The sequence below is a fragment of the Alternaria arborescens genome, assembly GCF_004154835.1.
Source record: "Alternaria arborescens strain FERA 675 chromosome Unknown contig_3, whole genome shotgun sequence".
In the NCBI taxonomy this organism is placed as follows: Eukaryota; Fungi; Ascomycota; class Dothideomycetes; order Pleosporales; family Pleosporaceae; genus Alternaria; species Alternaria arborescens.
Window position 1 is genome coordinate 1,171,470 of NW_021167858.1, and position 23,496 is coordinate 1,194,965.

At 51.9% G+C, this 23,496-nt stretch overlaps 7 protein-coding genes across 7 annotated transcripts; 3 read left to right on the top strand and 4 right to left on the bottom strand.

Moving 5' to 3' along the window:
• Positions 1-240: 240 nt before the first annotated feature.
• On the top strand, positions 241-504 carry AA0111_g1889 (hypothetical protein; the record flags this gene model as incomplete). The annotated part of the gene is made up of 2 exons (XM_028647598.1): positions 241-344; positions 393-504. The coding sequence occupies 2 exons, from the start codon at positions 241-243 to the stop codon at positions 502-504; spliced, it is 216 nt and encodes a 71-aa protein (XP_028510355.1).
• Positions 505-1,174: 670 nt separating this feature from the next.
• AA0111_g1890 (hypothetical protein) lies at positions 1,175-2,667 on the bottom strand (the record flags this gene model as incomplete). Its single annotated transcript, XM_028647600.1, has 2 exons — positions 1,175-1,648; positions 1,729-2,667. The coding sequence occupies 2 exons, from the start codon at positions 2,665-2,667 to the stop codon at positions 1,175-1,177; spliced, it is 1,413 nt and encodes a 470-aa protein (XP_028510694.1).
• Positions 2,668-3,154: 487 nt separating this feature from the next.
• AA0111_g1891 (hypothetical protein) lies at positions 3,155-4,607 on the top strand (the record flags this gene model as incomplete). Its single annotated transcript, XM_028647601.1, has 5 exons — positions 3,155-3,194; positions 3,248-3,449; positions 3,503-3,555; positions 3,607-4,235; positions 4,323-4,607. The coding sequence occupies 5 exons, from the start codon at positions 3,155-3,157 to the stop codon at positions 4,605-4,607; spliced, it is 1,209 nt and encodes a 402-aa protein (XP_028510695.1).
• Positions 4,608-10,543: 5,936 nt separating this feature from the next.
• AA0111_g1892 (DNA-binding protein) lies at positions 10,544-11,885 on the top strand (the record flags this gene model as incomplete). The annotated part of the gene is made up of 2 exons (XM_028647602.1): positions 10,544-10,881; positions 10,931-11,885. 2 exons carry the CDS (start codon positions 10,544-10,546, stop codon positions 11,883-11,885), a joined length of 1,293 nt encoding a protein of 430 aa, XP_028510692.1.
• A 5,062-nt stretch (positions 11,886-16,947) lies between these two features.
• Positions 16,948-17,395, bottom strand: AA0111_g1893 (hypothetical protein; the record flags this gene model as incomplete). The annotated part of the gene is made up of 3 exons (XM_028647603.1): positions 16,948-16,982; positions 17,038-17,170; positions 17,234-17,395. 3 exons carry the CDS (start codon positions 17,393-17,395, stop codon positions 16,948-16,950), a joined length of 330 nt encoding a protein of 109 aa, XP_028510693.1.
• Positions 17,396-18,730: 1,335 nt separating this feature from the next.
• Positions 18,731-19,672, bottom strand: AA0111_g1894 (hypothetical protein; the record flags this gene model as incomplete). Its single annotated transcript, XM_028647604.1, has 3 exons — positions 18,731-19,111; positions 19,175-19,347; positions 19,414-19,672. 3 exons carry the CDS (start codon positions 19,670-19,672, stop codon positions 18,731-18,733), a joined length of 813 nt encoding a protein of 270 aa, XP_028510698.1.
• An 835-nt stretch (positions 19,673-20,507) lies between these two features.
• On the bottom strand, positions 20,508-21,704 carry AA0111_g1895 (hypothetical protein; the record flags this gene model as incomplete). Its single annotated transcript, XM_028647605.1, has 3 exons — positions 20,508-20,953; positions 21,003-21,403; positions 21,460-21,704. The coding sequence occupies 3 exons, from the start codon at positions 21,702-21,704 to the stop codon at positions 20,508-20,510; spliced, it is 1,092 nt and encodes a 363-aa protein (XP_028510699.1).
• Between the last annotated feature and the right edge of the window lie 1,792 nt (positions 21,705-23,496).

A 23,496-nucleotide genomic window follows, 5' to 3' on the forward strand; every position in this document is an offset into this window, starting at 1 on the left:
AAGGATTTTAGAGATCAATCATGCATAATACAGACCTCAGTGACAAGTTTTCCGGTCCTTCAATATAATGGTGTTTTATGCGAGGCCTACGCCAACTGGCGCAGTGACCTGTTGCCTATACTTCCATTTGTAAGCATGATGGACGCCTTATCGAACCACTCTAGCCAACTCTTGTTCAATCGTACACTCCAGCAAAGACAGGTCATACCAGCAACGCTAGAAACTGCGTAGTATCACAACATGGTACGAAGAACAGACCCCAAGGATGATGAATGGAGAAATGTTCGAGATGCAAAGAAGAGGAAGCAAATACAAGACCGATTAGCACAACGTGCGCGACGTATGTATGAATCGCCGCATGTGTAGTATGATGATACTAACTCGAGATACAGGGCAGCGATTACGACAAGCTCAGCTGGATACCAGACTGTCAGTAGCGCGACTGCCCCAAGACCAATACCCAACATCTCCAAGGGCCCTTGTAACACTGGAGGCCCCAATTGAGGATGATCATAACTCACTCGCACTTGTTAGTGCTTCAAACTCACTTTTGCCATCACCTGGTTACTCCAACAAGTCACGTATTAGCGAACTTAACCAAGAGTCGGAAATACTTGTCTCCAATCCAAATTACACACTGTATTCAGAACCATACGCCACTCTATCTCCTTTTATTCAAATCTCCACCCCCTTGACTGTGTTTTCTGCGCTCTATATGAACGGCGATATCCAAGGCATCACCTGCGCCATATCATACTCCTCGCGCACACCCATGCCAAAGCCGCATATCCCTTTGCCCCTACATCCGACAGAGCTACAACAGATGATTGTGCACCCACGGTGGATCGATCGGCTACCATTTCCACGAATGCGGGATAGTTTGATAAGACTAAGAGGTGTGGTGGATGAAGAGGAGTTATGCAAGGATCTTTTTACTATGCCAAGTTTTACTATCGACATAGGGTGCGCGTGTTGGGATCCGAGTGGTTGGAGGATGGAAGAAGAGTGGGAGAAAAAATGGGGATGGCTAATGATCTAAGAAGCTATCAGCACGGGTAGGGTAAAGCGTGCTGCGAACGAATCGGAGATGATGAGAGGCTTATGTGAGGGGTCTACTAGGGCAATTTTCTGTATTGCGAACGAGCTTTGTTCTCCTAAAGGCTTCTGAAACCGCTCAACCATCAACCTTCTTTCCCTCGCCTCCATCAAAGAAATGCTTCCCAGTTTCTAGCACTTCGATCTTGTCGCCTACCGCGACGGTTCCCATATCCAATGGCGTGACTTGCATACCCAAACAGGCATTCTTGGATCCTTGGTCGATGATCCTGTAACTCCTCAATGTGGTCAATGGCTCGTTCTTGTCGGCTATAGCGGTTTTTTGGTCAACGTTTGGCAATTTGCATCTTGTTGTCCGACAGGAGATGTGCATGTCTAGGGAGGATGTAGAATCGGATGAAGTAAGTTTCGCCTTCTTCCAGTTATCCTCAGCAAAAGCAGGGGGTCCAGTGATATAGATGTTTGCGCGGAAGCGTAAGGCGTCAAGGAGGGTAAGATGCCGCTGCCAGATTTCCCCAAAATCGGAGGAGGGATTGGGAAGCTTAGATGCTACGTCGTGGACAGAGGCGAGGTTCAGGATATGAACAGGGTACTGTCAGATGATTAGCAATGAGCTTGGTGTATGCCCATGGGTAGTCCAAGGATATGGCTGTTGGCAAGGTCTATACGTACCGAGTCATGCATTCCGATGACCGTCTCAAACCCAACGTCTTCCTTCTTAGGCGCACATTTGTGTACCTCTCGGTAAGCATTTGCATCAATCCTAAACAGCGCAATTGGATTTGCCGCACCGAGAGTATACCTCAGCTTCTCGAATACCTCGCGGTCAATTTCCGAGCTAACGTTGAGTGCTACTGGGCTGTCCTTCCAGATGCGCAGGACTTCATTTCGATATCCCTTTTTCTCTATCCTCTCTTGTGGAGGGTTGAACGGAACTCTAAACTCCAGTGTCGGCTCCGATTGTCGGCCCAATTTCGCCAACATAATCTTTCCGTAGTTTATCAAGCCTTCCAAAGTGAAATCCGTGTCGGGAGAAAAAGGAAACCGAATTATCAGACATCCATCGCTCTTTACCCATTCTCCATCTTCTTTGTAGCCTCTAGCCGAAGGGTCAGGTACCCAAATCTCAGTCTCGACTTTAGCAAGGCGAGGGAACTTTCTTTGGGTCATAAAGTGCCATTCACTTGTGACCTTTCCGTCAAGCGTAGGCAGACTCGTGACTTGTTGGGCAAGAGTAAATTGGCGGTCATACTTCAGCCCTGTACGATCGATATCACTCTTATCCAATTCGACAGGTGCGCCCGACTTTAGCGGGTAGACAAAGAGAGCCTTCACTGTCCATGGCTTCTGTGGGGTGGGGTCGCCGCCCTTGGCATATCTTTTCGAGTACTGGTCTTCCAGGTTGCTGCGTCCTCGGATTCCGAGTTTCCTGCAGCCGGCTGGTGATGGCAGTGATGCTGGCGATTTGAGGGTGGCAAGAAGGAGTAAAAGTATCACAGGTGCGATACATGATACGGTCGTGATGAGGATCGTCTGGAGCGTTATGTTGATGCCTGCTTCCTGCAGTATGTCATTGGCAGCAATGAGCATGTGCTCAACATTTTGCGCCATGGTGTCGTAGATGTTCACGTCGTCTCCGGAGGAAGGAAGTGTTGCGTGTTCACAAGGGGGATATAAGCCTGAGGAAGCAGCTCTTATCGTGAAAACATGCCAAGGTATAAGTCCAAGCAAATTGGTTGACGCTAGGACGCAGAAGGCAGGTGTTCTCGTATAAGTATGAAGGACCAGGTGGTTCGAGACCGTGTTGCAGTATACTCTGTTGACACAAGATGGGTGCAATGGTGAGAAAGCATGGGATGACGAAGGGAGAGGGCGTACGAGTCATGAACCGCGGTTCGCTATTGCTCGTGACGAAATAACTTGGACACCACACCACCCATCCTTACTCGACACCTCTCGTCCACCCCGTTCCGCACAGGACACGTCAAGAAACGCGAGACGTCATGCGCGTGAACGCGAAATCACGAGACTGTTGCACCACCAAGTCAAGCCGCTGAGACTCAATCGCAAGCCACGACACGACACAAGACGACACACTATGGCTAGCCAGCAAGCATCGCAGCTCCCCCCCTCGTCGCGTACGCAACTGCCTCCCTCGCACATATCAATCGGAAGGCTTACACTGCAGCAGATAGACTGCCCACTGTCTCGGCATCCCAAGCCCTTCAGAGCCTCCATGCCCGCGGAGCTCGCACTGTGTCGACGGGCGTGCCTCAGCTCGACAAGGTCCTCGCCCTACCGAGCCTACCGGGCCATCATGTCTCGGGCGGATACATGCGTGGGAAGGTGACTGAGGTCTTCGGCCCGTCAGGAGTCGGCAAGACAGCATTTGGGTAAATGTGCCTGCGTCACGGCTTCTAGAGGGACGGTGGCTGAAGGCATCAAGGATACAGGCCGCAGTTTCTGCCCTGCGCGAGCGCCAGCGAGTAGTGTGGCTCGGTGTGTACATATCAGCGTTGGTTATTGGACACAACGACTAATTGCTTGCAGATGCTGCTGGTGCGCCTCTGGTCAAGCAGCGCGTCGAGGACATGCTCACTTCACGCCCCGATGCGTCCGACGTCTCCCCAGAGGAACTGCGTAGCCACTTCCACTACATTCCTGTGCCAACGCTTGCACATCTCCTGGCCCTCTTCGTGCATGCCCCCACTACCTTCCCCCCGCAAAATACTAGCCTGGTTGTCATCGACTCTCTCGCGACCCTCGTCGACAACGCCTACCCCCGCAACGTTGATGACCGCATTCCCAGGAATAAAACAGATCAGGCGCGGTGGGCTGCAGGACGCCGATACACTGTCATAAATCAACTGATAGCCACCTTCACTAAGTTTGCTGCGCTGCACGACAGTGCACTCCTAATCACAAGCCAGACCATCACACGCATCCGTGGTGGTTCGCGCGCATTGTTGGTACCCGCAATATCAGGTGTTGAATGGGAGAATGGCATTTCCACTCGTCTGGTTCTTTTTAGAGATTGGCTCCGGCACGGGAAAGCCAGAAACAAGGCAGACGCCGACAGGTTACAGAAAGCCCGGTTTGCTGGCCTAGTCAAGGCGAATGGCGTAGCTCTGGCAGAAGAAGGGGGTGTGGGCAACGTGGTACCCTTCACCATCGACCATGTGCGTCAATACATTACCTGCAGAGCCCTCATCTAACAAGATGCGCTCCAACGTCCTTTGTGGTCATCTCCCGCTGACGCTATACAGGTTGGTCTTTGCGACATGAACGTAGCAGCCGACGATATCACAACCCCTATCTATGGCCAACAAGAAGACCGACCGCCCAAAAGACCTTTCGCCGAGATCGATGAGCATGCCGATGCAGAGCCAAATTCCGACGAGCTCTATGGCTGGATCGAAGACGATGAAGTCGCCACTGAGGGGTTGATGATGGATGAAGCGCCTGTTGACGAGGACAACGCTGCAGGACAACGCCTAGATGTCGTTGCAGAGGGCCACAAGAAGAAAGTAATACGGACATCTGCAGTGTGATTCCAGAAGAATAATTTCGCCTTACACTTCGGCCGAAGCCAAGTTTTGCCATGTCTTTACTTTGTCGCGACGCGCGTTGCTTATCGGGGAAGCTCTGCTTACATCTGGGGTAAGCTCGTATGTCTCCAATTACTCGTCGTATACAAGATACCCAGACTGACGGAGCTTTCCAATCAAGATGAGATCTCACATTCAGACCGATGATACAGGGCCGTGAGCCCATGAGACGGGTTTCGCTATTCAGCCGTGTGGGGTTATCCAGACACCCTGGGATGGAGAACACCCACACCCGTCTCCGCATTAACCCGCCCGCATTCGAAGCGCTCTGACATCAGCAACAAAGTGTCTCTTCGCGTCATGGTTCCATGTTCTCCTCTTCGCATAATTCAGCTCGGACATGTATGTATTCTTCCGGCGGTAAATTTGCTCCGCATCCGTCATCCCTTGGAGCAGGCCTAGACGCAGAGCCTTGGGGGTTTCGTTGCCACACTAGCGGTATCCACGAAAAGCAAAAAAAGCAAGTTCATATTCCACAATAAGAAACCTATCAGCCTTCACACGTGCATGCGTCACCCCAGACCTTCGGTGCACACACGCTACGCACAGGGATCGGGGAAGCTCCCGCAGACCCAAAGCCCTGGGTTCCTCACCGGCAGAATTCGTGCTTCTTTTGGATGATGATGGCTCGACGCTTCGCGAGTCCGGGGTCAGCGGGGTTGGTGTGTCGACCAGGCGTGGGGGTCTGCCACAAGCTTGCTCGTTTCAAGTTCCGGATGCATGTGGATGCACACACGGTGAGACCACCTGACAACGTGATAGGAGAAGACCGCAAGAGCAGGTTGCTAAAGTGCGGCAATGGTATTATAGCAAGCCACTTATACCATGGCACTTGACTACCCCACAGTCGCACAAACAAACTACACGAATTCACCGGGGAAGCACCTATCTTCGATCTCGACTTCACAGTAAGCGGACATCCAGTACATTGCTCTATCGCGAAGAGCGCATGTATGAACGAACCTTAGGTCTTCTTTCCTGTCACCAATGAGCTACACGAATTCTACACGCTCTCCACAATAATCAGTATCTGCTGCGCCATCCCAGAACCAAGCAGCCACGGCTTCAACGCATAGCATCGGCTTCACAGCAACCAGAGCCTCGCTTAACGCCAGACACAGAACGTTCTTGCTTTAGTATTAACCTTGCGATGTCACTGTTTCCCCACGCTTCTCCGCAAAGGCACTACTTCTTATCGCCTGCCGTTGATCTTTTTCCTTGATAGAGGCGGAGGTTGTGTAAACAGACGGCATTTGCGGCCCTAGCTCGCGATTGTCACTCGGTGTACTGGGAACCGAGCCGCCTGGGGAGCAAGATCTTCACTTCTCTTGGACGCCTAATGTGGGGATCGTGGTACTGATCCTGATGTTGGTGTTTAGAGATTCGGCTCGATACTATGTCTTCGTCTGTAGAAGGAGGTGTGGAGGGGGAGGGCATGCGTACGTAACGGGATTATAGATCGGGTAACCGTATCCGGAGAATAAAGGAATAAAGGTGAGGAGCAAGGCTGGCATTGTACACTGTTGTACATGGTGTATGCTGTAGTGGATTTCGACCAAGAAGAGATTTGGTCGCAAGCGCCGCTGTGATGAAGGCTGAAGTTTTGATTATCTCTCTACAACACCATGTATACACAGAAGAGTTTGCCGGCATGTATACTTCGTAATCTGACACGAGATTCTCTGTATGACCTTACTACGCGTCTACTTAAAACGATCGAGACCGACCTGCAAAGAATCTCAATTACACTTTCGGGCTAGACGCGTCTAATCGCTTTGCAATGTCTCACAACTTCATCGTTCCCTAGTTCAGGTTGTACGACTCTCATAAGGGGACATTTAAGAGGCCATAATAATGTCCGAGAAAGGAGCATGAAGTTGACACAGAGGTGAAGAGTGATGTTAAATTTCAATATATAGAAACAAAACGCGTGGGTGTATAATACAGTCATGCCTGTTCATCGAAGCAAATAGTTCAAACCTATGTTTCTATTGCAACAGAGATGATCATCAAGTCCGCATACAATCTGTGCATTGTTCTTACATGGACATTTTGTATGTTAGGCAACTGCATATCACTTCTCATGTTCAAAGGCATATCAACTCTGGTACAGTGGCCTCCGCTCAGTGTCAAGCTGAGGCAGAAACTTGGCGTGATAGTCGGTGTATGTGTAACTTTCTGCTGAACGACTTTACGTCCCCTATCGTTAGTAAGGATATACATGTACGCAGATTCGTAGATTCTCTCCGGTATCATCTTCTTTTCGTTTGGCGTTAGATGGATTGCTTGTACGACAGCATAGACACGAGACGAGACGAGAATCTTTGCTGCGTGGGCAGATAAACGACAGTCGCTCATTACCCACATATCTGCATCAGTGTATTCGTGCACTAAGACAAGGCACAACGTGGACCCGACATATTTTACTTCCAATGTGACTTCAAGCGTAGACATGCACATGAGATGGTGGGCAGACAAACTGGGACTACCGCCATCAAAATCTGTACATCATATGATCGTGACCACAAAGAGTCCCATTCTGTCGGTTGACGACCTTCCCCGGCCGTCTCGCGCCTGGAAAGTTCCGCCATGAATCACCCTATACGTTGATCATGATCTTTATACAGCTAAGAGTCTCATGATAGTTCAAGTATGATATATGTTAACCCCGGTCTCAGAAAGTGCGATCATCCTGGCGCGACGAGAATCTCCCCGGGACTAGAGGCAGATCGACAACACTATCCTTTCATCCGCGGGCTGCATCCGATTGATTATCCCCAGAAATTACGATCGTAGCTGCGAAGATCTATGAGGGGGTGATAATGGATTACTATGATGCGTTAATGCCAGAAGAGTGTGGGCTGGTCTCGCGTCCAATACTAGTAAGGGTCGAAATATTGAGTTTGTCGAGCGCCGCAGCCGCATCTTGCAAGGTCGATCTTTTTGCGGGCTTGTGGAGATAGTAGCCTGACGTAGGATCGACATGTGCATAGGCAGTCGTTCGAGCTGGTCGACTGCATTAAAGGACATCCCATCTCGCCATTATTACATACAACGCCCCGAGCAATATGCAGCATTCGTAAGCCGTTCCACCATCTGTGCACTGAGATTGCCACCAAGGCTTGGCAGAGTACATGGAGCCGTTCTAGTGTTGGATCTTTCGTTCATCGTCGACAACGAAAGCCTGACGTCGAGTAACGGAGGCCAAGATCGCTACTTTAGGGGTGAGCAGAGAATGTCGGATTTGATGAGTGGCGATGTCATTGATATAAGCCCCTGGATCGCCGTCGCCTCGTCTCGATCCATGAGCCACTGCCAACGGTGCGGGGCCCCAGAGACCGACCGTGGATCAACCGATATAATCGGGCACTGCGGATTTTGACGCGTAACGTGGTCTTCCAAAGGTGTGCAACACGTCAGTATGATGCACCGGAGGTACCCTGGAGACTCAAGTCTGGTGTCAGGTCTTGTTGGGCGACGAGAACGCAAAACCTTTGCAGCAATGGTCTCACGGCACAAACAGTTTGGAATCTTACGTTCCGACCGACGTTAAGCAACTGTCGCACATGGCTGGAAACTAGATCGAAGGTCGGCTAACAAACCATGAAACTGCATTTCAGTCAACGTTTTACCGTTCTGTTCACAAGTGAAACGTGTGTTGGGAGAACGTCGGCATAAATCAGAGGTTTCGGGTCTAGTACTTTGTGCCGTGTGGAAGGACAGTGCTTCCATGAAAGCTTCCACGAAGGCGTACCTTGCATATCGGAGGTCCAGAAGCGGCTAAGACGTCACCGAGGTAGTATTGAGCGGAGCCCCAACTCCAGCATAAAACGTTCCGAGAATCTCCGAGGCCATGTTTATTGCAGAGACAGTCCTGCTGGCGCGAGAAATTTCTGTCGGCTCGGCATAGGCGTATGCTCGGAGGAAGCGTCCCCAAAGCGGGGCGAGCTATCGAGAGACTAGCAGTACTCAAAAATTTGTCGAACAATAGATAAGAATAGCGGACCCGAAATGAGATTGCAGCGTAGCATTTGCAACAGTGCCCTGCTAAGTATCGGCGACTTCAAGGGGCGTGGCTATAGCAGCTAAGCTGTTCTCACATAGGCAACAATACCAAGAAAGTGGGCGTCATAATGCTCGGGACAGCCGGTCCGTTGCAGTCCCCCACGATCTGCTGAAAAGCCAAGCACAGGGGTAGGAGAACATGGCTCGCGTTGGAGATAACGAGCAGCGGAGATGGGTTGCGGGACCGAGGCGGAGACCAATACGGGTCACCGAGGGGCTGCGATAAAGTTGGAAAAAGTCCTCGCACAGTATGAGCTGATAGTGAAGCCATGTTTTTCCTTCTGCCGATGCATCGTCAGTATTGGGCACTACTCGGCAGAGATCGCCCTCGCCCTGCGTTGGTTCACCGACTCCAGCTTCGTCTGAGTCTTGTGTGTGCACAGGCCGGGAGGACGCATAGAAGGCGGCCCGTAGTATAAGGCAAAGTGGCCGGCTCGGTAGCACGGAGCTCAACGGACCCCTCCAAGCATGTGCTGGTAGATGATGCGAGAGATATTGCGATGCTGTGTGAGGCACTGGAGCGAGGGGTCTTGGGGGTCGGAGACGGTGGCTCAATATTGCGTGCTGTGCCTGCCGTACCCCAGGAAGTGATCCCCCACAGCCATGAAAGTGTGCTCTATCAGCCCCCAGGCTGCGGTGGAACGCGAGCAAAGCCAGTGGGTAAATCGGGGAGTGTGTTGGAGGGCGCCATTGGTCATTTGACAAGGCCAATGGGTGGAGGAGATGTGCGGAAGCGCTCAGCACAAGTCGACAGCAGCTGGGATGATGTGAGTGCAGACATGTCTCAGTGCATCGTCGGGCTTTGGGGGCGTGCATGCATGGACCCCTGAGGGTGGGTGAATTGGCAGCAGTGGTGGTCCCGCAGCTTATACGTGGTGTTGTAGTGTAGGCATCTCTCTGGCTCGTCTCACGCCGTGTGCGCCGAGAGGGCAGCAACGGAGGAGGCAGGACCACGAGGGGAAGCCGCACCTATGGCAGCTGAGGAGAGGGCGTCGATGAGACGCGGGAGCACAAACAAACCCCAGATGTGTGACGTCTCCAGCACCCCATACAAAGCCCGCCGTCTCCTTATCAGTCTCCCCCAGCTTCGCGGCGTCAATCGCTCGCACCGCATAGCATAGCATAGCCCGCCCACACTCTCCGCAGCGACGTAGCACCATCTGACGTGCCGCCGGGCTGCCTCACTCTGCTCACGTACGCCCACTTGGATTGTTGCTACCCCCCCAGGCGTGTTTGGGGGCCCCGGTCTGCTGTTCATACACGCTGTACCCTCAGTCCACACAGCCTCACGTAGCCACCTGCAACCTCTCGCCGACACTCACCGCTGCAAAATTTCAGCTGCAGAATTCTCACGATTGCAAATTGCATCGTGCGCTCAACCAAGTATCGCCGCTCCACCAGGGACTGAGCCATCAAAACCAGCGTCGGCCCAAGGCAAGTTCCGCTAGGTACTGCGCCATCACCTCCCATCCCCCATCTCACCCGCTCTCGCCCAAAAAGGCCTCCGACGCACTCGAGTCTCGCTCCAGCAACTCCCTGCACCCGCTGCACGCTCCTCTCCGCAAGTCATCACGCAAGCGTTCAAGGACCCGCAATTCTTGATACGTCTCCACGACTCGAGCGCCCCCCGAAGGAAGCCAAGCCGCACTGGCGCACCGCGTTTCTTTCTGCGCTTGCTCCGGCATATCCTCGCCCGCGTCAGCACAGACAGCCCTGACGGCCATCAGTCGACCCCCACACGCCCGCCTAGTTGATCCATACATATATCCGAGCCCCCCATCATCCGCCTTCCCCCAACTTTCCCCCTCGGTCACATGCAATCCAACTCTGCCTCGACAGGTTTCGCCAACCTGCTGAACCCCGACACTTCTTCACAACTCCAACAACAGCAACCAACTTCGACCTCCCAACCAACCTCCATGGCTACTGCTACCGTAAGCCTCATGGCGCCTCTGCTGCAAAACGCCCCGCAACAGTCGGACGAGCCTCGACAGGATCTCCCCAGGCCCTACAAGTGCCCTCTCTGCGATAAGGCTTTCCACCGTCTGGAACACCAGACTCGCCATATCCGCACCCACACTGGAGAGAAGCCCCATGCCTGCACATTTCCAGGCTGCACAAAACGATTTTCTCGCTCTGATGAACTCACTCGGTAAGTCGCACCCCAAACTATCGATGAATTTTTAGCTGATTTGACACAGACACTCGAGGATACACAACAACCCCAACTCCCGTAGGGGCAAGGGTCAACAACATGCTGCCGCTCACCAGGCGGCTGTAGCTGCTGTTCAGGCTGGTCTGATGGAGCCCGGATCTGGCCTTGCGCACATGATGCCTCCTCCTTCAAAGCCAATCTCTCGCAGCGCGCCGGGCTCTCAGCTTGGCTCACCAAATGTGTCGCCACCCCACTCGTTCTCCAACTACTCGCCGAACATGGGCAATGATCTAGCAGCCTACCACCAGGGAGGCTTCAACAGCAGTAACGGCAACAGCCCTAGCGGCCTGTCCCGCCCCATGGATCTGCTCGCAGACGCAGCCTCGAGACTAGAGCAGCGTCCTGGTCACTACTCGCACTCGAGTCGACACCACATCACCAGCGGCTATCATCCATACGCGAGCCGACTACCAGGTCTCTCCCAGTATGCGTACTCGTCGCAGCCAATGTCAAGATCTCATTCACACGAGGACGACGATCCGTACTCGCACAGGATGACAAAGAAGTCAAGACCAGGCTCGCCGACATCGACTGCCCCGCCATCGCCAACATTTTCCCACGATTCCTGCAGTCCGACTCCTGACCACACCCCGCTCGCAACCCCTGCTCACTCACCAAGATTACGTCCCCACGGATTCAACGATCTCCAACTTCCCCATCTACGTCATCTGAGTCTGAATCAGAATTTCGTACCAGCTCTCGCACCAATGGAGCCATCTACGGATCGGGAACAGCCTTATGTACCCAGCCAATCCTCCGGATTGCGCATAGGGGACATCATCTCAAAACCAGAGGGCGCTCAGCGCAAACTGCCGGTTCCGCAAGTTCCCAAGGTCGCCGTCCAGGATCTCCTCAATGGCCCGAGTAATAGCGGGTTTTCTTCCGGCAACTCCTCGGCCACCGCTTCGTTAGCCGGCGAGGACCTGTCACATCGCAACTAAAACTTTCAACTCCACTCAACTAGCATGGCACCGGCGTTCTCTGTCAGCATTTTTGCATTTCGTCATTCACGTTAGCAAGCGATGAGATTAGATATGGACAAACTTTCATGAGGGGTAATGCTTGTGGCATATCACGATTCCCTGTCACATTGCGGGCCCCACCACCCAGATAGACCTTTCTTACTGTTTTGTCGGATCCAATACCCCGCGACGCCGCATCTGGCGGCTCGCAATCTTGTATATGTTCCACTCAGCCCTGTTTTGTTGGCCAGGCTGTCGCGAGGGAAGCGCCTGCTTATTGGCAGTGCAGAGAAGATTAGACAACATACACTCAGCTTAGCGCTTAATTGCAGACCCCAATCCACACTTATTTTACACCCACGCTTGTACCAAAATGCGATTACGAGATGGTTATGTTATGGTAAAGTACGTCGCTATGCGTGACGTGATTTAGCACCCTTGTGATGCGAGCAACGAGAATCATCCGCAGGGTATACTTGCATCAACCCGGAACGCAGGGATTCTGTAGCCTATCTACCTGATCTCTCTCCACACCACGACCAACCACCACGCTCAATCTTCCCCACAGATAAGTTTCGTCGATCCCCTGGTAGGCCAACAAACAAATCTTACGACACGGATCAGACGAGTGTCACACAACCAAAAAAATCATGTTTCCCCACATTCCGTTGTCTGGTACTACCACACTCTGTTGCAAACGCGATCTTCCTTCACGCGGGGTGCCTTACCCCGGAGGAGGAAGAGTGAAGATGCGGTGAGAGCAGAGGAAACCCACCCACACCAACGACGTTCAGACATATTTCATTTGATCACTCATCTCGTGAGAGCAACTAGCAGCTATTATTGTCCTTTTCCGCATTGCGTGCGATAAGCTCCAGCCCATGACAATTATGGCACACCTTGCGGCACTGGCGCTAGCAGAGTGATGACACAAGAGCCCTGAAAGTTTTTTTTTGCGGAGAGCACGGAACAGGGCAGCAGGGAAGGAGTCAGACTGTGGAGTGCGTGGCACACGCAATAAAAAGTGGCGCTTCCAATGCTCCATGGTCAGAGTCCGAAACCGGAAGGCGCCTTGGTTCTAAATGGACAGAACCGACGACGTTGCCAATTTCCGAGATCCTTTGGCTGTCTGGTATCCTTGCGGGGATCTATCGAATCGTGCTGGCTTATCTCCTGTCCTCACCAAAGCACGAATCGCACTTGTCCATCGGCAGACGCCGCGCTTGCTTGTGAAACTATGCGATTCGACGGACTTCCAAGCGACTCGTCAGACTGCTTGTCTCAGATTTGCAAGCGCCAAACTCTCACAGCCTATCTTCCCTCGCTGCAACTATTTCCCGCCGGTTGATTGAGGCGATCACCTCTGGTACACCTGGGCATGTACCCCGGACTGGAGCGCAGCAGCGCCGTCATTACTCCACAGCGATGACGATCTTAAAACCTCGAATGTGCGAATCGGCAGGTCTGGCGGGATCTTCTCCGCTGGCTAGACGCTAGATATTGCGGCGTTTGATCAATGTCGGGCCGGCGGATGCGCAGCGAAGATACATACGTATGTGTATGCCATCAATCCTGCGAGAAACCAACAAAGGATTTACCACCTGACCGACATGATGCAAAAGGTCGTCGTACCACAACCAAAAAACGAGACTATGGTATGGGAAGAGGTTGACAAACAGCTCCAGAATCGCTATGCGACTGCGGCACATGCCACGACTTATCAGCGTAGCTCCGCCGTGGGTTACCCAGAACGGATGTTACGCCAATCTGCTCACGTACCTGAACATCGTGGCCTCTTAGCTCGCGCTCCTTTTCCCCAATAATCCACTTGGCAGATAGATCCGCCCCTCTTCTCGTCGGCCCAGAAAAAGCAATAATAACGCAGGACAAAGGGGAGAGTATACTTCCGTCCCACATGTGCGTCTCAGCTGACGGGGCACATTTCCATGTCAGCCGCCGACATTAGCAGCAACCGGTTCCGAGGGTAGTCGTCTATTCACCCCAGATAACAGAGCCGGCGGGACAAATACCAAATCCTACCAAGCCTTCCCGCCCCTTGCTTGCTGACTCGGGACCACAAAGCAAAGGACGTCTAGCGAGCTTCTAGAGCCGCCCATCCAGGCCGTGAATCCATCCTCTATCCTAGAATCGCTTACTTGCGGGGTCTCCACACTGGCGACTGCGGACCTGCCTGAGCAGGAAATCGCGGCGGATAAGGCTGGCGACATGCGAGTCACGTACATGGTCTCTCTTAGAGGCGCGGATCACCAGAATGGTACTTGCGTCGAGGAACGAAGTTTTGCCGGTAGAAATTGCACCAGTCACAGGAAAGGATACAGCGTCGTGGACTGTGGGGGGACCCTTTTCTCCACATCTCGATCAGCGTATATGTTTCCTGAAACGGCGGTGTTTCCGCCTATCGTGAGAGCACCGTCTCACGCTGTCGGAGGCTTCCCATGACTAGCATTGTCGCAGTCGGCATTCTCTCCGATCCGATGCGGCTCAAAGGAAAGACCTAACTAACTGAACCATTCTTCCAAATAGTTCTTTCGATATCGAATCCTCGCAGGGGAAGTTTCATTCTCGGTCTTGCGCGCCGATGCCATCCGTCCTTGCGTTGCGTTAACCGCTGGCATCGAATGTTCGTCGCACGTTCGCTGCATCACGTTTCCTCTTCTGACTCTACCTCCGCCCATGCAGGGACACAATCACTGTCAAATGTCTAGAATATGGTTTCCAAAGTACCTGTTGAGGTCCCCGCAGTTGCACAGCATACGAGATGCAGAATCTAGCACAATGCTCTCTCATTTAAATCCAACACTCCGCCGTACCGGGCTGCTGGTAATGTGCATAAGCGACCGCAACCAGGTCCGCGCAAGCACTTTATTCCGCAGATCAGTTCTGTCCAGACGGCAATATAGATTGCTCCCGAGGCCCTGCGCAAGGGCGATGCACAGATGCCCTGCAGCTTTGACCGCTGGTTCGTGGACTATCCAATGGTGTCACACACAAGTTGAAGATGCGTCTCCAACACGGCGATGGACAGCTCTTGCGTGGTATGTCGTTGCGGAGCGTTCTCGACACCTGGATATCATCATCTTGCAAAGCGCGGATCCGTAGGCCCGTAACAGCCGTGTCTACCGACACCAAGCCGCACAAAGGGACACTACATCCATCGCGACCTCAAATAGCGCTAGATGTCACGATCGCGAGTGTTAGTATGATTTCATGATGACGCAACACAACTTTCACATGTTGTGGACAACAAGCAAGGTAACAGCTTGACACCTGTCACCAAAGTCTACCTCGTGCGCGTCACCGTAGTGCAGCACTTCTCCAAGCGACCGCGCATCGCATGTGCATCCTACAGCATATAATCGACTAGCTCGCATTACCATGCTTTCCCTTATCTCGACAGCGGATTCCTCTGGCGCATTAACGCGCAGCACTACATATACAGGTTTAATCTAGATTTGTATTTACCCGACCAATATCGCAAATGCCCGAAAGAGTGGCAGCAAGTCGGATAGCTTGCACGTGTCACTTGTATACATATGGGCAGGTAACTACTCCTTGGGCTTGATTGAGGTGGGGTAACGTACCAAAGTATTTCTGGACGACATGTCAGTGGTCAGACAGTGACATGACAATGGCGCTCGTTGCTACCCAAGCAATCTAATGCTAGGACTTTGTAAAGTGTAGAGATTAAGACACTGCACATTGTCATGGTACCTGCATGTCGTCAAAACCCCATCACTCGCATATTTCTCACCACCTCGGAGCTCAACACGATCCCCAGCAGATCACATTCCTCCGACATGTGAAACTGACCCCCACGCTGCATATAGATGGTCCCGGATCTCTCCAGCTTTCCAGCCATGCAAGCGAGTATCTTCCCCCAGACAAGTCAAGACGCGTAATTATGCCGGTCCGAGATACCGCGGGTCCTAACGCGGAAGAATTTTGGTCCCTTTTTCTTTGTTGTTGAGAGAATCCGGAAAAAATAGGAATCTGACCGATACCTCGGGCGAAGTACCACGCCACCAACGATCGTGCGGGTCAATACTACGCGACATGTACCGCGCTGGATTCAACCCCTTGGAGACAGACTTACCCCAGAATGGTAGCGCGGAGAGACTGATACATGGGTCCTGTATTGATTTTGCGGCTCAAATGTACCCACGTGCTGGACTGTCAGGGTCTGTGGGGTCAATAACGGCGTTGCATCTGGCTCGGCGATCTCGTCTCCAAGCAGCTCGAGCCGCAACATGTGTTGCGCGAAAATGAAGTTCCGGTGGCTGAAAGCAAGGTTGATAGAGGAACTGTGGGGTTGAGGATTGCGACAATGGCTAGGACCTGATTGGAAAAGGTTGGAGGAAGGCTTTCCGTTTGTGGAGACTCAAAGGAGAAACATGAAGTCCTTCCGGAACTCGCGATACAACGCAACGACGCTGTGCTGCGTAGCCTCGGGAAACACCTCTAATGATTATCTCGGTGGAGCTCGACATCGCTTACAGATGATTGTTTGTCAACTATATTTCCATGCACTTCCGATGCAGGCCTTCCATAGTGCTGCATTCGCGCTTGGACGGATAGTAGGTCAACATGTCTCAGTCCACAATCGTGGTTATGATCACAATTTCCGAGGGCACCAAAAGATCTGCGATAGCAGGGCTATGTGGTGCACAACACGCTTGAAATCTACGTCTCTTCCGCGTCATTCGAAAATTATTGTGAGAGTGTTACAATAGCAAGATACGCACTTCGCAGACGCTGTTTTGCCTCATAGGTAGGATCGGATTTCAAGACAAGATTTTCCAGCATTCACCAAATGCACGCTCTCCGGTCGATTCAATCTCTTGCATGCTTAGCGATCATGAGAGAACTTGCGATTGATTCTCAGTACTCTCGTGTGAAGAGGGCATCTAGTTTTCCTCTGATACACGACCGATCATCTGCTTATCTCTACTGGACATTCTCGAGCTTGTATTACACTCATATTCATACATGTCTTCTCCGATAGCGGCGCTTCCTCTCTTCATTATTCGCAGGCAGGATTCAAGAAATCCAAGGCAGCTGTTTGTAGTGTTAGCACTTTGCTCTTATATTCGCAGGATCCAACACAACATACCCAGATTCTCCCCCATATTACACATGGCCGCTGTACACGATGTTACAGCATCAAAAAATGGTCCACATAAACAATCGTCGTCTGCATTCGGGTCGCAACCTGCCACTACCGCGGCTTCGTTCCAGCAGTTCATCTGTGAAGGTATCATCAGCGCATATTCTTCCATATATTAATCAAGATTCAGTAGACAACTTACCGGACAGGCTCCAACCCCGGCGACTCCAGCCCCTACTCCCATAGGTCCCCCAGGACCTGGAGGACCCTGTCTCCGTGACAAAGGCGTAGACGGCGATGTGATGGGTGACGCAACAGCAACAGTCGCTACAAAAGCACTAACAACAGCAATAGTGATGCGCATATTTACGAGCAGGGATTCAGGTAGTAACGATCGTGGGGCCTTTTTCAAGCGAAAAGCGCGTGAATGCTTAGTGGTTTTCTTGGGTTCGATTCGTATTGATTGAGCAATGCGATGGTCATACAACTTCAAGCGATCCAACTATGCGCGTTCCTTATATGAAATCGGCAGAGTAGGCTGTGTAGTAATTAGGTGGGTGGTCCAAGGTGGTGTTGTCAATGCGGGCTTGTTTCGCATTTCTGCCGCACCATCGGTTACAAGATGGTGTTGAAACGGCACCCACGTACTGGACTCTTGCTTGCTACGATTAACAACGATTGGAGAGATACGGAACTCGGAATCATTTGCTCAGTATGGTGCGGATGTCGAAGCGCGCGGTTTTGTCGTTCGTCTCGAACGAACATGTTGCGATGGCTATACGTTGGACTCGTGAACGGCAACTTGCATCGTCGCGCCAATCGTTGTCATGTTACAAATTCACTTTTTACGTCAGCTGATGTTGGCAGGACGAGGATCGCTATACTCACAGTAAAGGAAATGTATGTGAGCCTAGGCGCCTTCCAAGACATGCCGTAGAGTTCCAGATCTTGTTTCTACACCTTCAATCCGCTCAGCCACACGCCAGCCTTGCAGCCTGCTTACCACAAGGCATCCGACTCTTGTTTCAGTTATATACGTTCATGCCTCGTTGGTCCTCAGTCCAAACATCAGGCTCCGCCTTACTGCCTCAGAACAATGCATACTCTAAACATGTGTTCATTTAGCAGGTGGCTTTGTGTCACCTGTACGTAGATGGAGGTCCATGACACAGTAGTCTAGGAGGAAGCCCCAAAAGTGGTAATTGCTCAATGGACGAATACGACTATGTAGTCTGAACCTACTACTCTATGCTTTATGGTCTTACGACGTTGGTCATACTTGAGAATTGCCTGCGCAGCGCTCGAATGCTTCGTATGACAACTTTGGATGCGACAAGTTAGCCAGCCTGCTATGTGTATGCAACACCATACTAATACTATATAGGCCCCATACCAAATGAAGGTAGGAATCCGTGAGGCAGTTTCAGTTTCCTAAGACGTCGTCGCATGACGTCGTGGTCTAGCTGCTTTGTCGGTCGACGGAAGGATTCCATTCTCTACACAGGTCTTGCGATGCATTAAGTACTTCCACAGCCCAAGGCCTGGTGACACCACAAAAGAAGTTTGATGCGTTTCTCAAGGGCACAGCTGCGCCGGCTTGCGGCATTCAAAACAAGATATCAAGGGAGACATCAGGCTCATCTTAAAATATGCATACATCCAGTTGTCCTACTCTGTAGTTCAGGCTTACCGTCTCTCCTTATTCGCAGCCACCTTTTGCAACGGCACCTTCGATCCATTCACTCACTTGTTTCCTCTTCTCATCAAGAACAAGCGGAAAGTGGTCGCAAACAACCCTGGTAACATCTACCTTCCTTCCCTCTCTCTCCGTACCAACCCAGCTTCCTTCTATAACATCGATGGCAGTCTGCTGCACCTCCGGCAGAATGATAAGATCCTCGGCAGCGAAGAGCCAAGACACTGGAATGTCTTTATAGCCAGGGTGGGTTATCGCATCCCCGAAACAAGCACTGTAATGTTTCCCAAATTTGGCAACGTACGAGAGACCTTCTTCTAGCGTGAGATTGTTGAAGCATATGGCCGCTACAGCCGCAGGGTCTGGCTGTGACATCCACCCATTCTACAAAAAGCATGTCAGTCTTGCTGCAATATCCACGGCAATAGAAGAATCGTATTGACTCACCTCGTCTACATCGACAGGAGCCCCTTTGCCGCCTACGAGTGTCTGACCAACGCTTTCACCGAGACGTGGTACTGCGGCTGTAAGGTACGCGATGCGTACTACCCCTCCAGCTTTTCCTTGCTGCTCTCGCTCTTTCTTTGTCACATTTTTTAGGCTCTCGGTGGCTGCACAGCCTAGATTGGTTACTTGTCAGCAACGCATCCGTCTAAAGACAGTGATACGGAAGGTTTTGAACTTACCACCGTAGCTATGAGCGATCACGACGACTTCATTTCCGTCGTTCGCCAGTTTCATCACAAAATCATTGATATATTTTGCGTCGTCGTACATACTTGGATGGCCAGTACCGGAGCTGGCGTGGTAGCCGGCAGGGTAGCATGGTGGCTCAAGAATATGAATATCGTACCCCCTGGCACGGAGTGGTGTTATGAGAGGATCGTACATGCTAGCCGGGCAGAAAGAGCCCGGGATAAGGACAACGCTGGGATGGGAGGACATGTTTTATAGCCCCAAGAATGTGAAGGTTGACCAAAGAGAAATCGATACGATATGCAGGGACTGCTGTGTGGTAGGTACGGCGTTGTGTATTATTGAAAGTTTGTCTTGGTCTGGCGCTGATGGACACATTTCGATTTCGACGGCCGATCCTTTATATACGCCCATTATACTGGGTGTCATCCATATTACTCAGGCCCCCAATCACCATCCGTCTTACGATACGTCGACTGCATGGTGAAAAGGCGAGTACCGGAAGCTGCGCACTAGCCAGGACCCAATCTTTTACGACCAGTTCATAAACCTCACAAAGTCCAATAACCATACTTGCGGGGACAGTCATGGATGGAAGATGACCAAGAATACAACGAAAAAGACGAGCGGGCTATGCATTCTGACATTCTGACATGTTGGGTGTCAGAAACTAGTCCCGGATAGGGAGCGCTTGTGCAACTACCGCTAGCCACTCTGCACGGCGACGATCAGAACGGTTTAGTAATGAACATCAGACGTCCATGTAAGTACGCCCAGTTGCTGAGTCAAATTTCTTGGATGACTTAGAGTGGATGGCATGAACATCAATCGGTAGCGGTATGATAAAACCAGATAAAGCTCTTGGATATGAGAAGGAGGGTGAAGAAGGGATCAGACTATTTCGTTCCAGTTCATTTCAACGAGGACTTCAGAGCATAAGGTGGGCATGGAAGTGAATTGGTAGGCAATATCAATTAAATTAACAAATTAAGCCAACAAGAAGAAAGCTCAGGATATATATTGCTAAAGCCAATATCTGTAGTTTCCCTCCATCGAACTACCGGCGACACTTAGGTCAATCACTCTAAGCATTAATGTTGCCAGAGTCCTTGTTGGTAAGGTCGTAAGAAGCAGCGCAGATGACCGAGTACTCATCTTGACCGTAGTAGTAGCCAGTGTTGACAGCGTAGCTTGCATCCCAGTGCTGAGTGTAGAGAGCGCAGTAAGTACCAAGAGGAACGCCGTTCTTGGTCAAGATGTAAGAGGTGAAGAAGTTGCAAGGCTTGTAGTCGCCGTTGGCGTCGGCGAGGTGCTCCTTGTCGAACTTGGTCTGCGACTCGCAAGCGGCAGCGCAGAGGCTAGGGTCGTAAGGGTTGGTGTTGAAGAGACGCATGCCATTGTAGGTGTCATAGTCCTGGCCGCTCTTCTTGATGTAGGGAGCGTTGATGGCAGCGGGAAGATTGGCGGGAGCATTGAAGTCATCGACAGCGGGGGCGCCCTTGCATTCGCCCTTACCAGCCTTTGAGTATCCTTGGCTGATATTAGCAAAAGATATGTGAATAGAAGGAAGAAAGCTTACCGTTGCTACCAGTGATGACAACGTGGAAGTCACCACGGTACTGGCCCTGGTTGGTAGCCGACGCCTCGGCGACGGGGTATCCATAGATGGAGCACTTGATGTTGGTCGTTGGGGGCGGGTTCTGGTCGCATCCGACGGCAGGGTCTGTGGTAGGGTCGCGCTCAAAGAAGATGTTGAAGCCAAGGCAGAACTTCTCGCTGTCGCAGAATTCGGCGCACTTTTTAGGGTCGTACTCGTCCAGAGTCTTGTAGGTCAGGTAGCCAATCTGTTCAGTGGAACCGGTTTGATCTTTGAAAGACTCGACGTATCCTGCTGGGGCGGTTGCGCCCTTGGCCTTCATCCTGAGCTCGCCTAGAGGGTCAAGGTAAGCCTCCACGGAGCCATCACCAGGGGCAGCGAGACTATTTCGATTGTTAGCCACTTGGTTGAAGTGAAGGTGTTCTGGATACAAACTTACCCTATAGGCTGGGCCTGGCAGGAGTCACGCTTCTTGACCACAACACCTCCAGTCTCGACGGCAGCGGCAGCAGACTTGGTGGCAGCATCCTGGTTGTAGGAGACGGGAAGCTCAGCTGTCTCTGTGGCCTGGGGCCCGAGAACAGTGGGAGTGGGAACGGCCAAAGCAGCCTCGATGTTGATCATCTGGGGAAGGGCAGCAGCCATGCCGCTAAGGGCGGAAGCAGCGAGAAGAACGTTACGCATTTTGAAGGTTGCTTGGTGGAGATGGTGACCGTGGAGAGAAGTGTTGTCGAGATGCCAGTGAAGCTTGCTGAGTGCTGCTGTGGATGAAGATCATTAATTGATGAGAACAGACGTCTTACTTATACATCGTCAGGACATCATCATGGAATACATGGGGCATGATTTAGCCGAGCCCTGTATTGCTAGCTGCAAGCCGCAGTTGTTGCTAAAGCCGCTCGATAGCGCTTGGCGGCACGCATCCAGCTGGCCATGTTGGTCGTGAAGTCACACAACTTGACCAAATCGGGCCCAAAATGGCGAGTATGTCGAGCTTGATGGACCAGAATGGAACTTTGGAACAACGATGCAAGTTCCAGCTGTACTCCGCTGGCTTGTGGCTTGCAGACTCGTTGTGCCCAAAAGGTATCGTATCGCGATGGGCATGGGTTGGAGCAAGGGATGGCATTGAGGAATGATACGATCGCAAGCCACAAGTGTGGTGAAGCGCTGCACAGATCGCGTCCACCGAAAGGTCCAGGAGGAGTGCCGGGGACATAAACAACCCAAAATAGTGACGGGAGAGCGACTGAGGCTAAAGCTTAACGCACGAACGGGCCCCTTGTCAGTTGCCCACGCTGATCTCCTTTAGCGAAGTCAGGATGGGACGGGAGATAGGTCAAGCCAATTTCCACAAACGTGCTGGTATTCAGGCACCGTTCCCGCACCACCAACACCAATTCGACCAGAGTGGACAAGCGTGCCCCACTTCTGATAGCGCTAGCACGCTGGCTTCTGCGATTTTGAGAAATTCTCAACAACACCCTTACATGGCAACAGCCTTATCTTGCCAATGAGTCGTAATTCATCGTTGTTTCATCGAATCATGTTTGGACGTTGACGACTGCTAACGTGAAGTAGGGTGAAGTACCTGCCAAACTTCCTGTAACCACGCTACGACGCAGCTATATTCAGTGCCCTGACATCGCCCCGATAGGCGGTCGACACCTGCTGCCTTTTTGGTAAAGCGTCGAACCCAAAAGCGGCCGGTGAGCCCACGTCACGGGGCTGGCGTCAAGGTGTCAATATTGGTCTACGGTACTTATCCCAGTTAGCGCACAGAGACCACAGCCTTTTGCAAGGCCAGACGCTATCTTCCTCGTCATCCGCCCTACCGGTTTGGGATCGTCGATAGGATCCGGTACCGATACTGTGTTCTCACATGGCTACCGGTTCCGCTCATACCAACTGGCTCGCGTTTTCTGGGAACCATGGAAACATCAGAGCTTAGCTGCCAACCTTGCAGTCGGAAATTTTAGGCACCCCACGGTATTCCAAACAATGCCATTACCCTGAAGATATCCGTTCGTTACCTTGAGTTGAGTCAGACAAAGTCCTCGCCCGGCGGTCTGCTGGATAGCTCTTGGCGCACTTCACTCCGCGGATCTAGACGCTGCGCCCACGACGAAAAACGTCCGACCAGACTTGGAGTCTGCCACGATGGCTGTCTCTAGAGGCGGGCTGAGATGCGGGGCTACTCCACAACTGTACAACAACGGGGATGAAGTCCACGGTGAAGCCGATGGTGATTGTCATGCATGCACGACTAAACATGTCACTTGCATAATGCTAGTCTTCGCGAAGGTTCGGAAGCGAGCAAATCTCCACGTGTGACTGCCGAGTGCTGGAGTAGACCATGCCTGTAAGGCTGGTCTCAAACGATGGACTCACAGTGATACATGGCAGTGAAGAAAGAGCACTGTTCACGATGCCTAGGGAACGTTCAACCGGAAGGTACGGCGCGTTGTACGCTGAC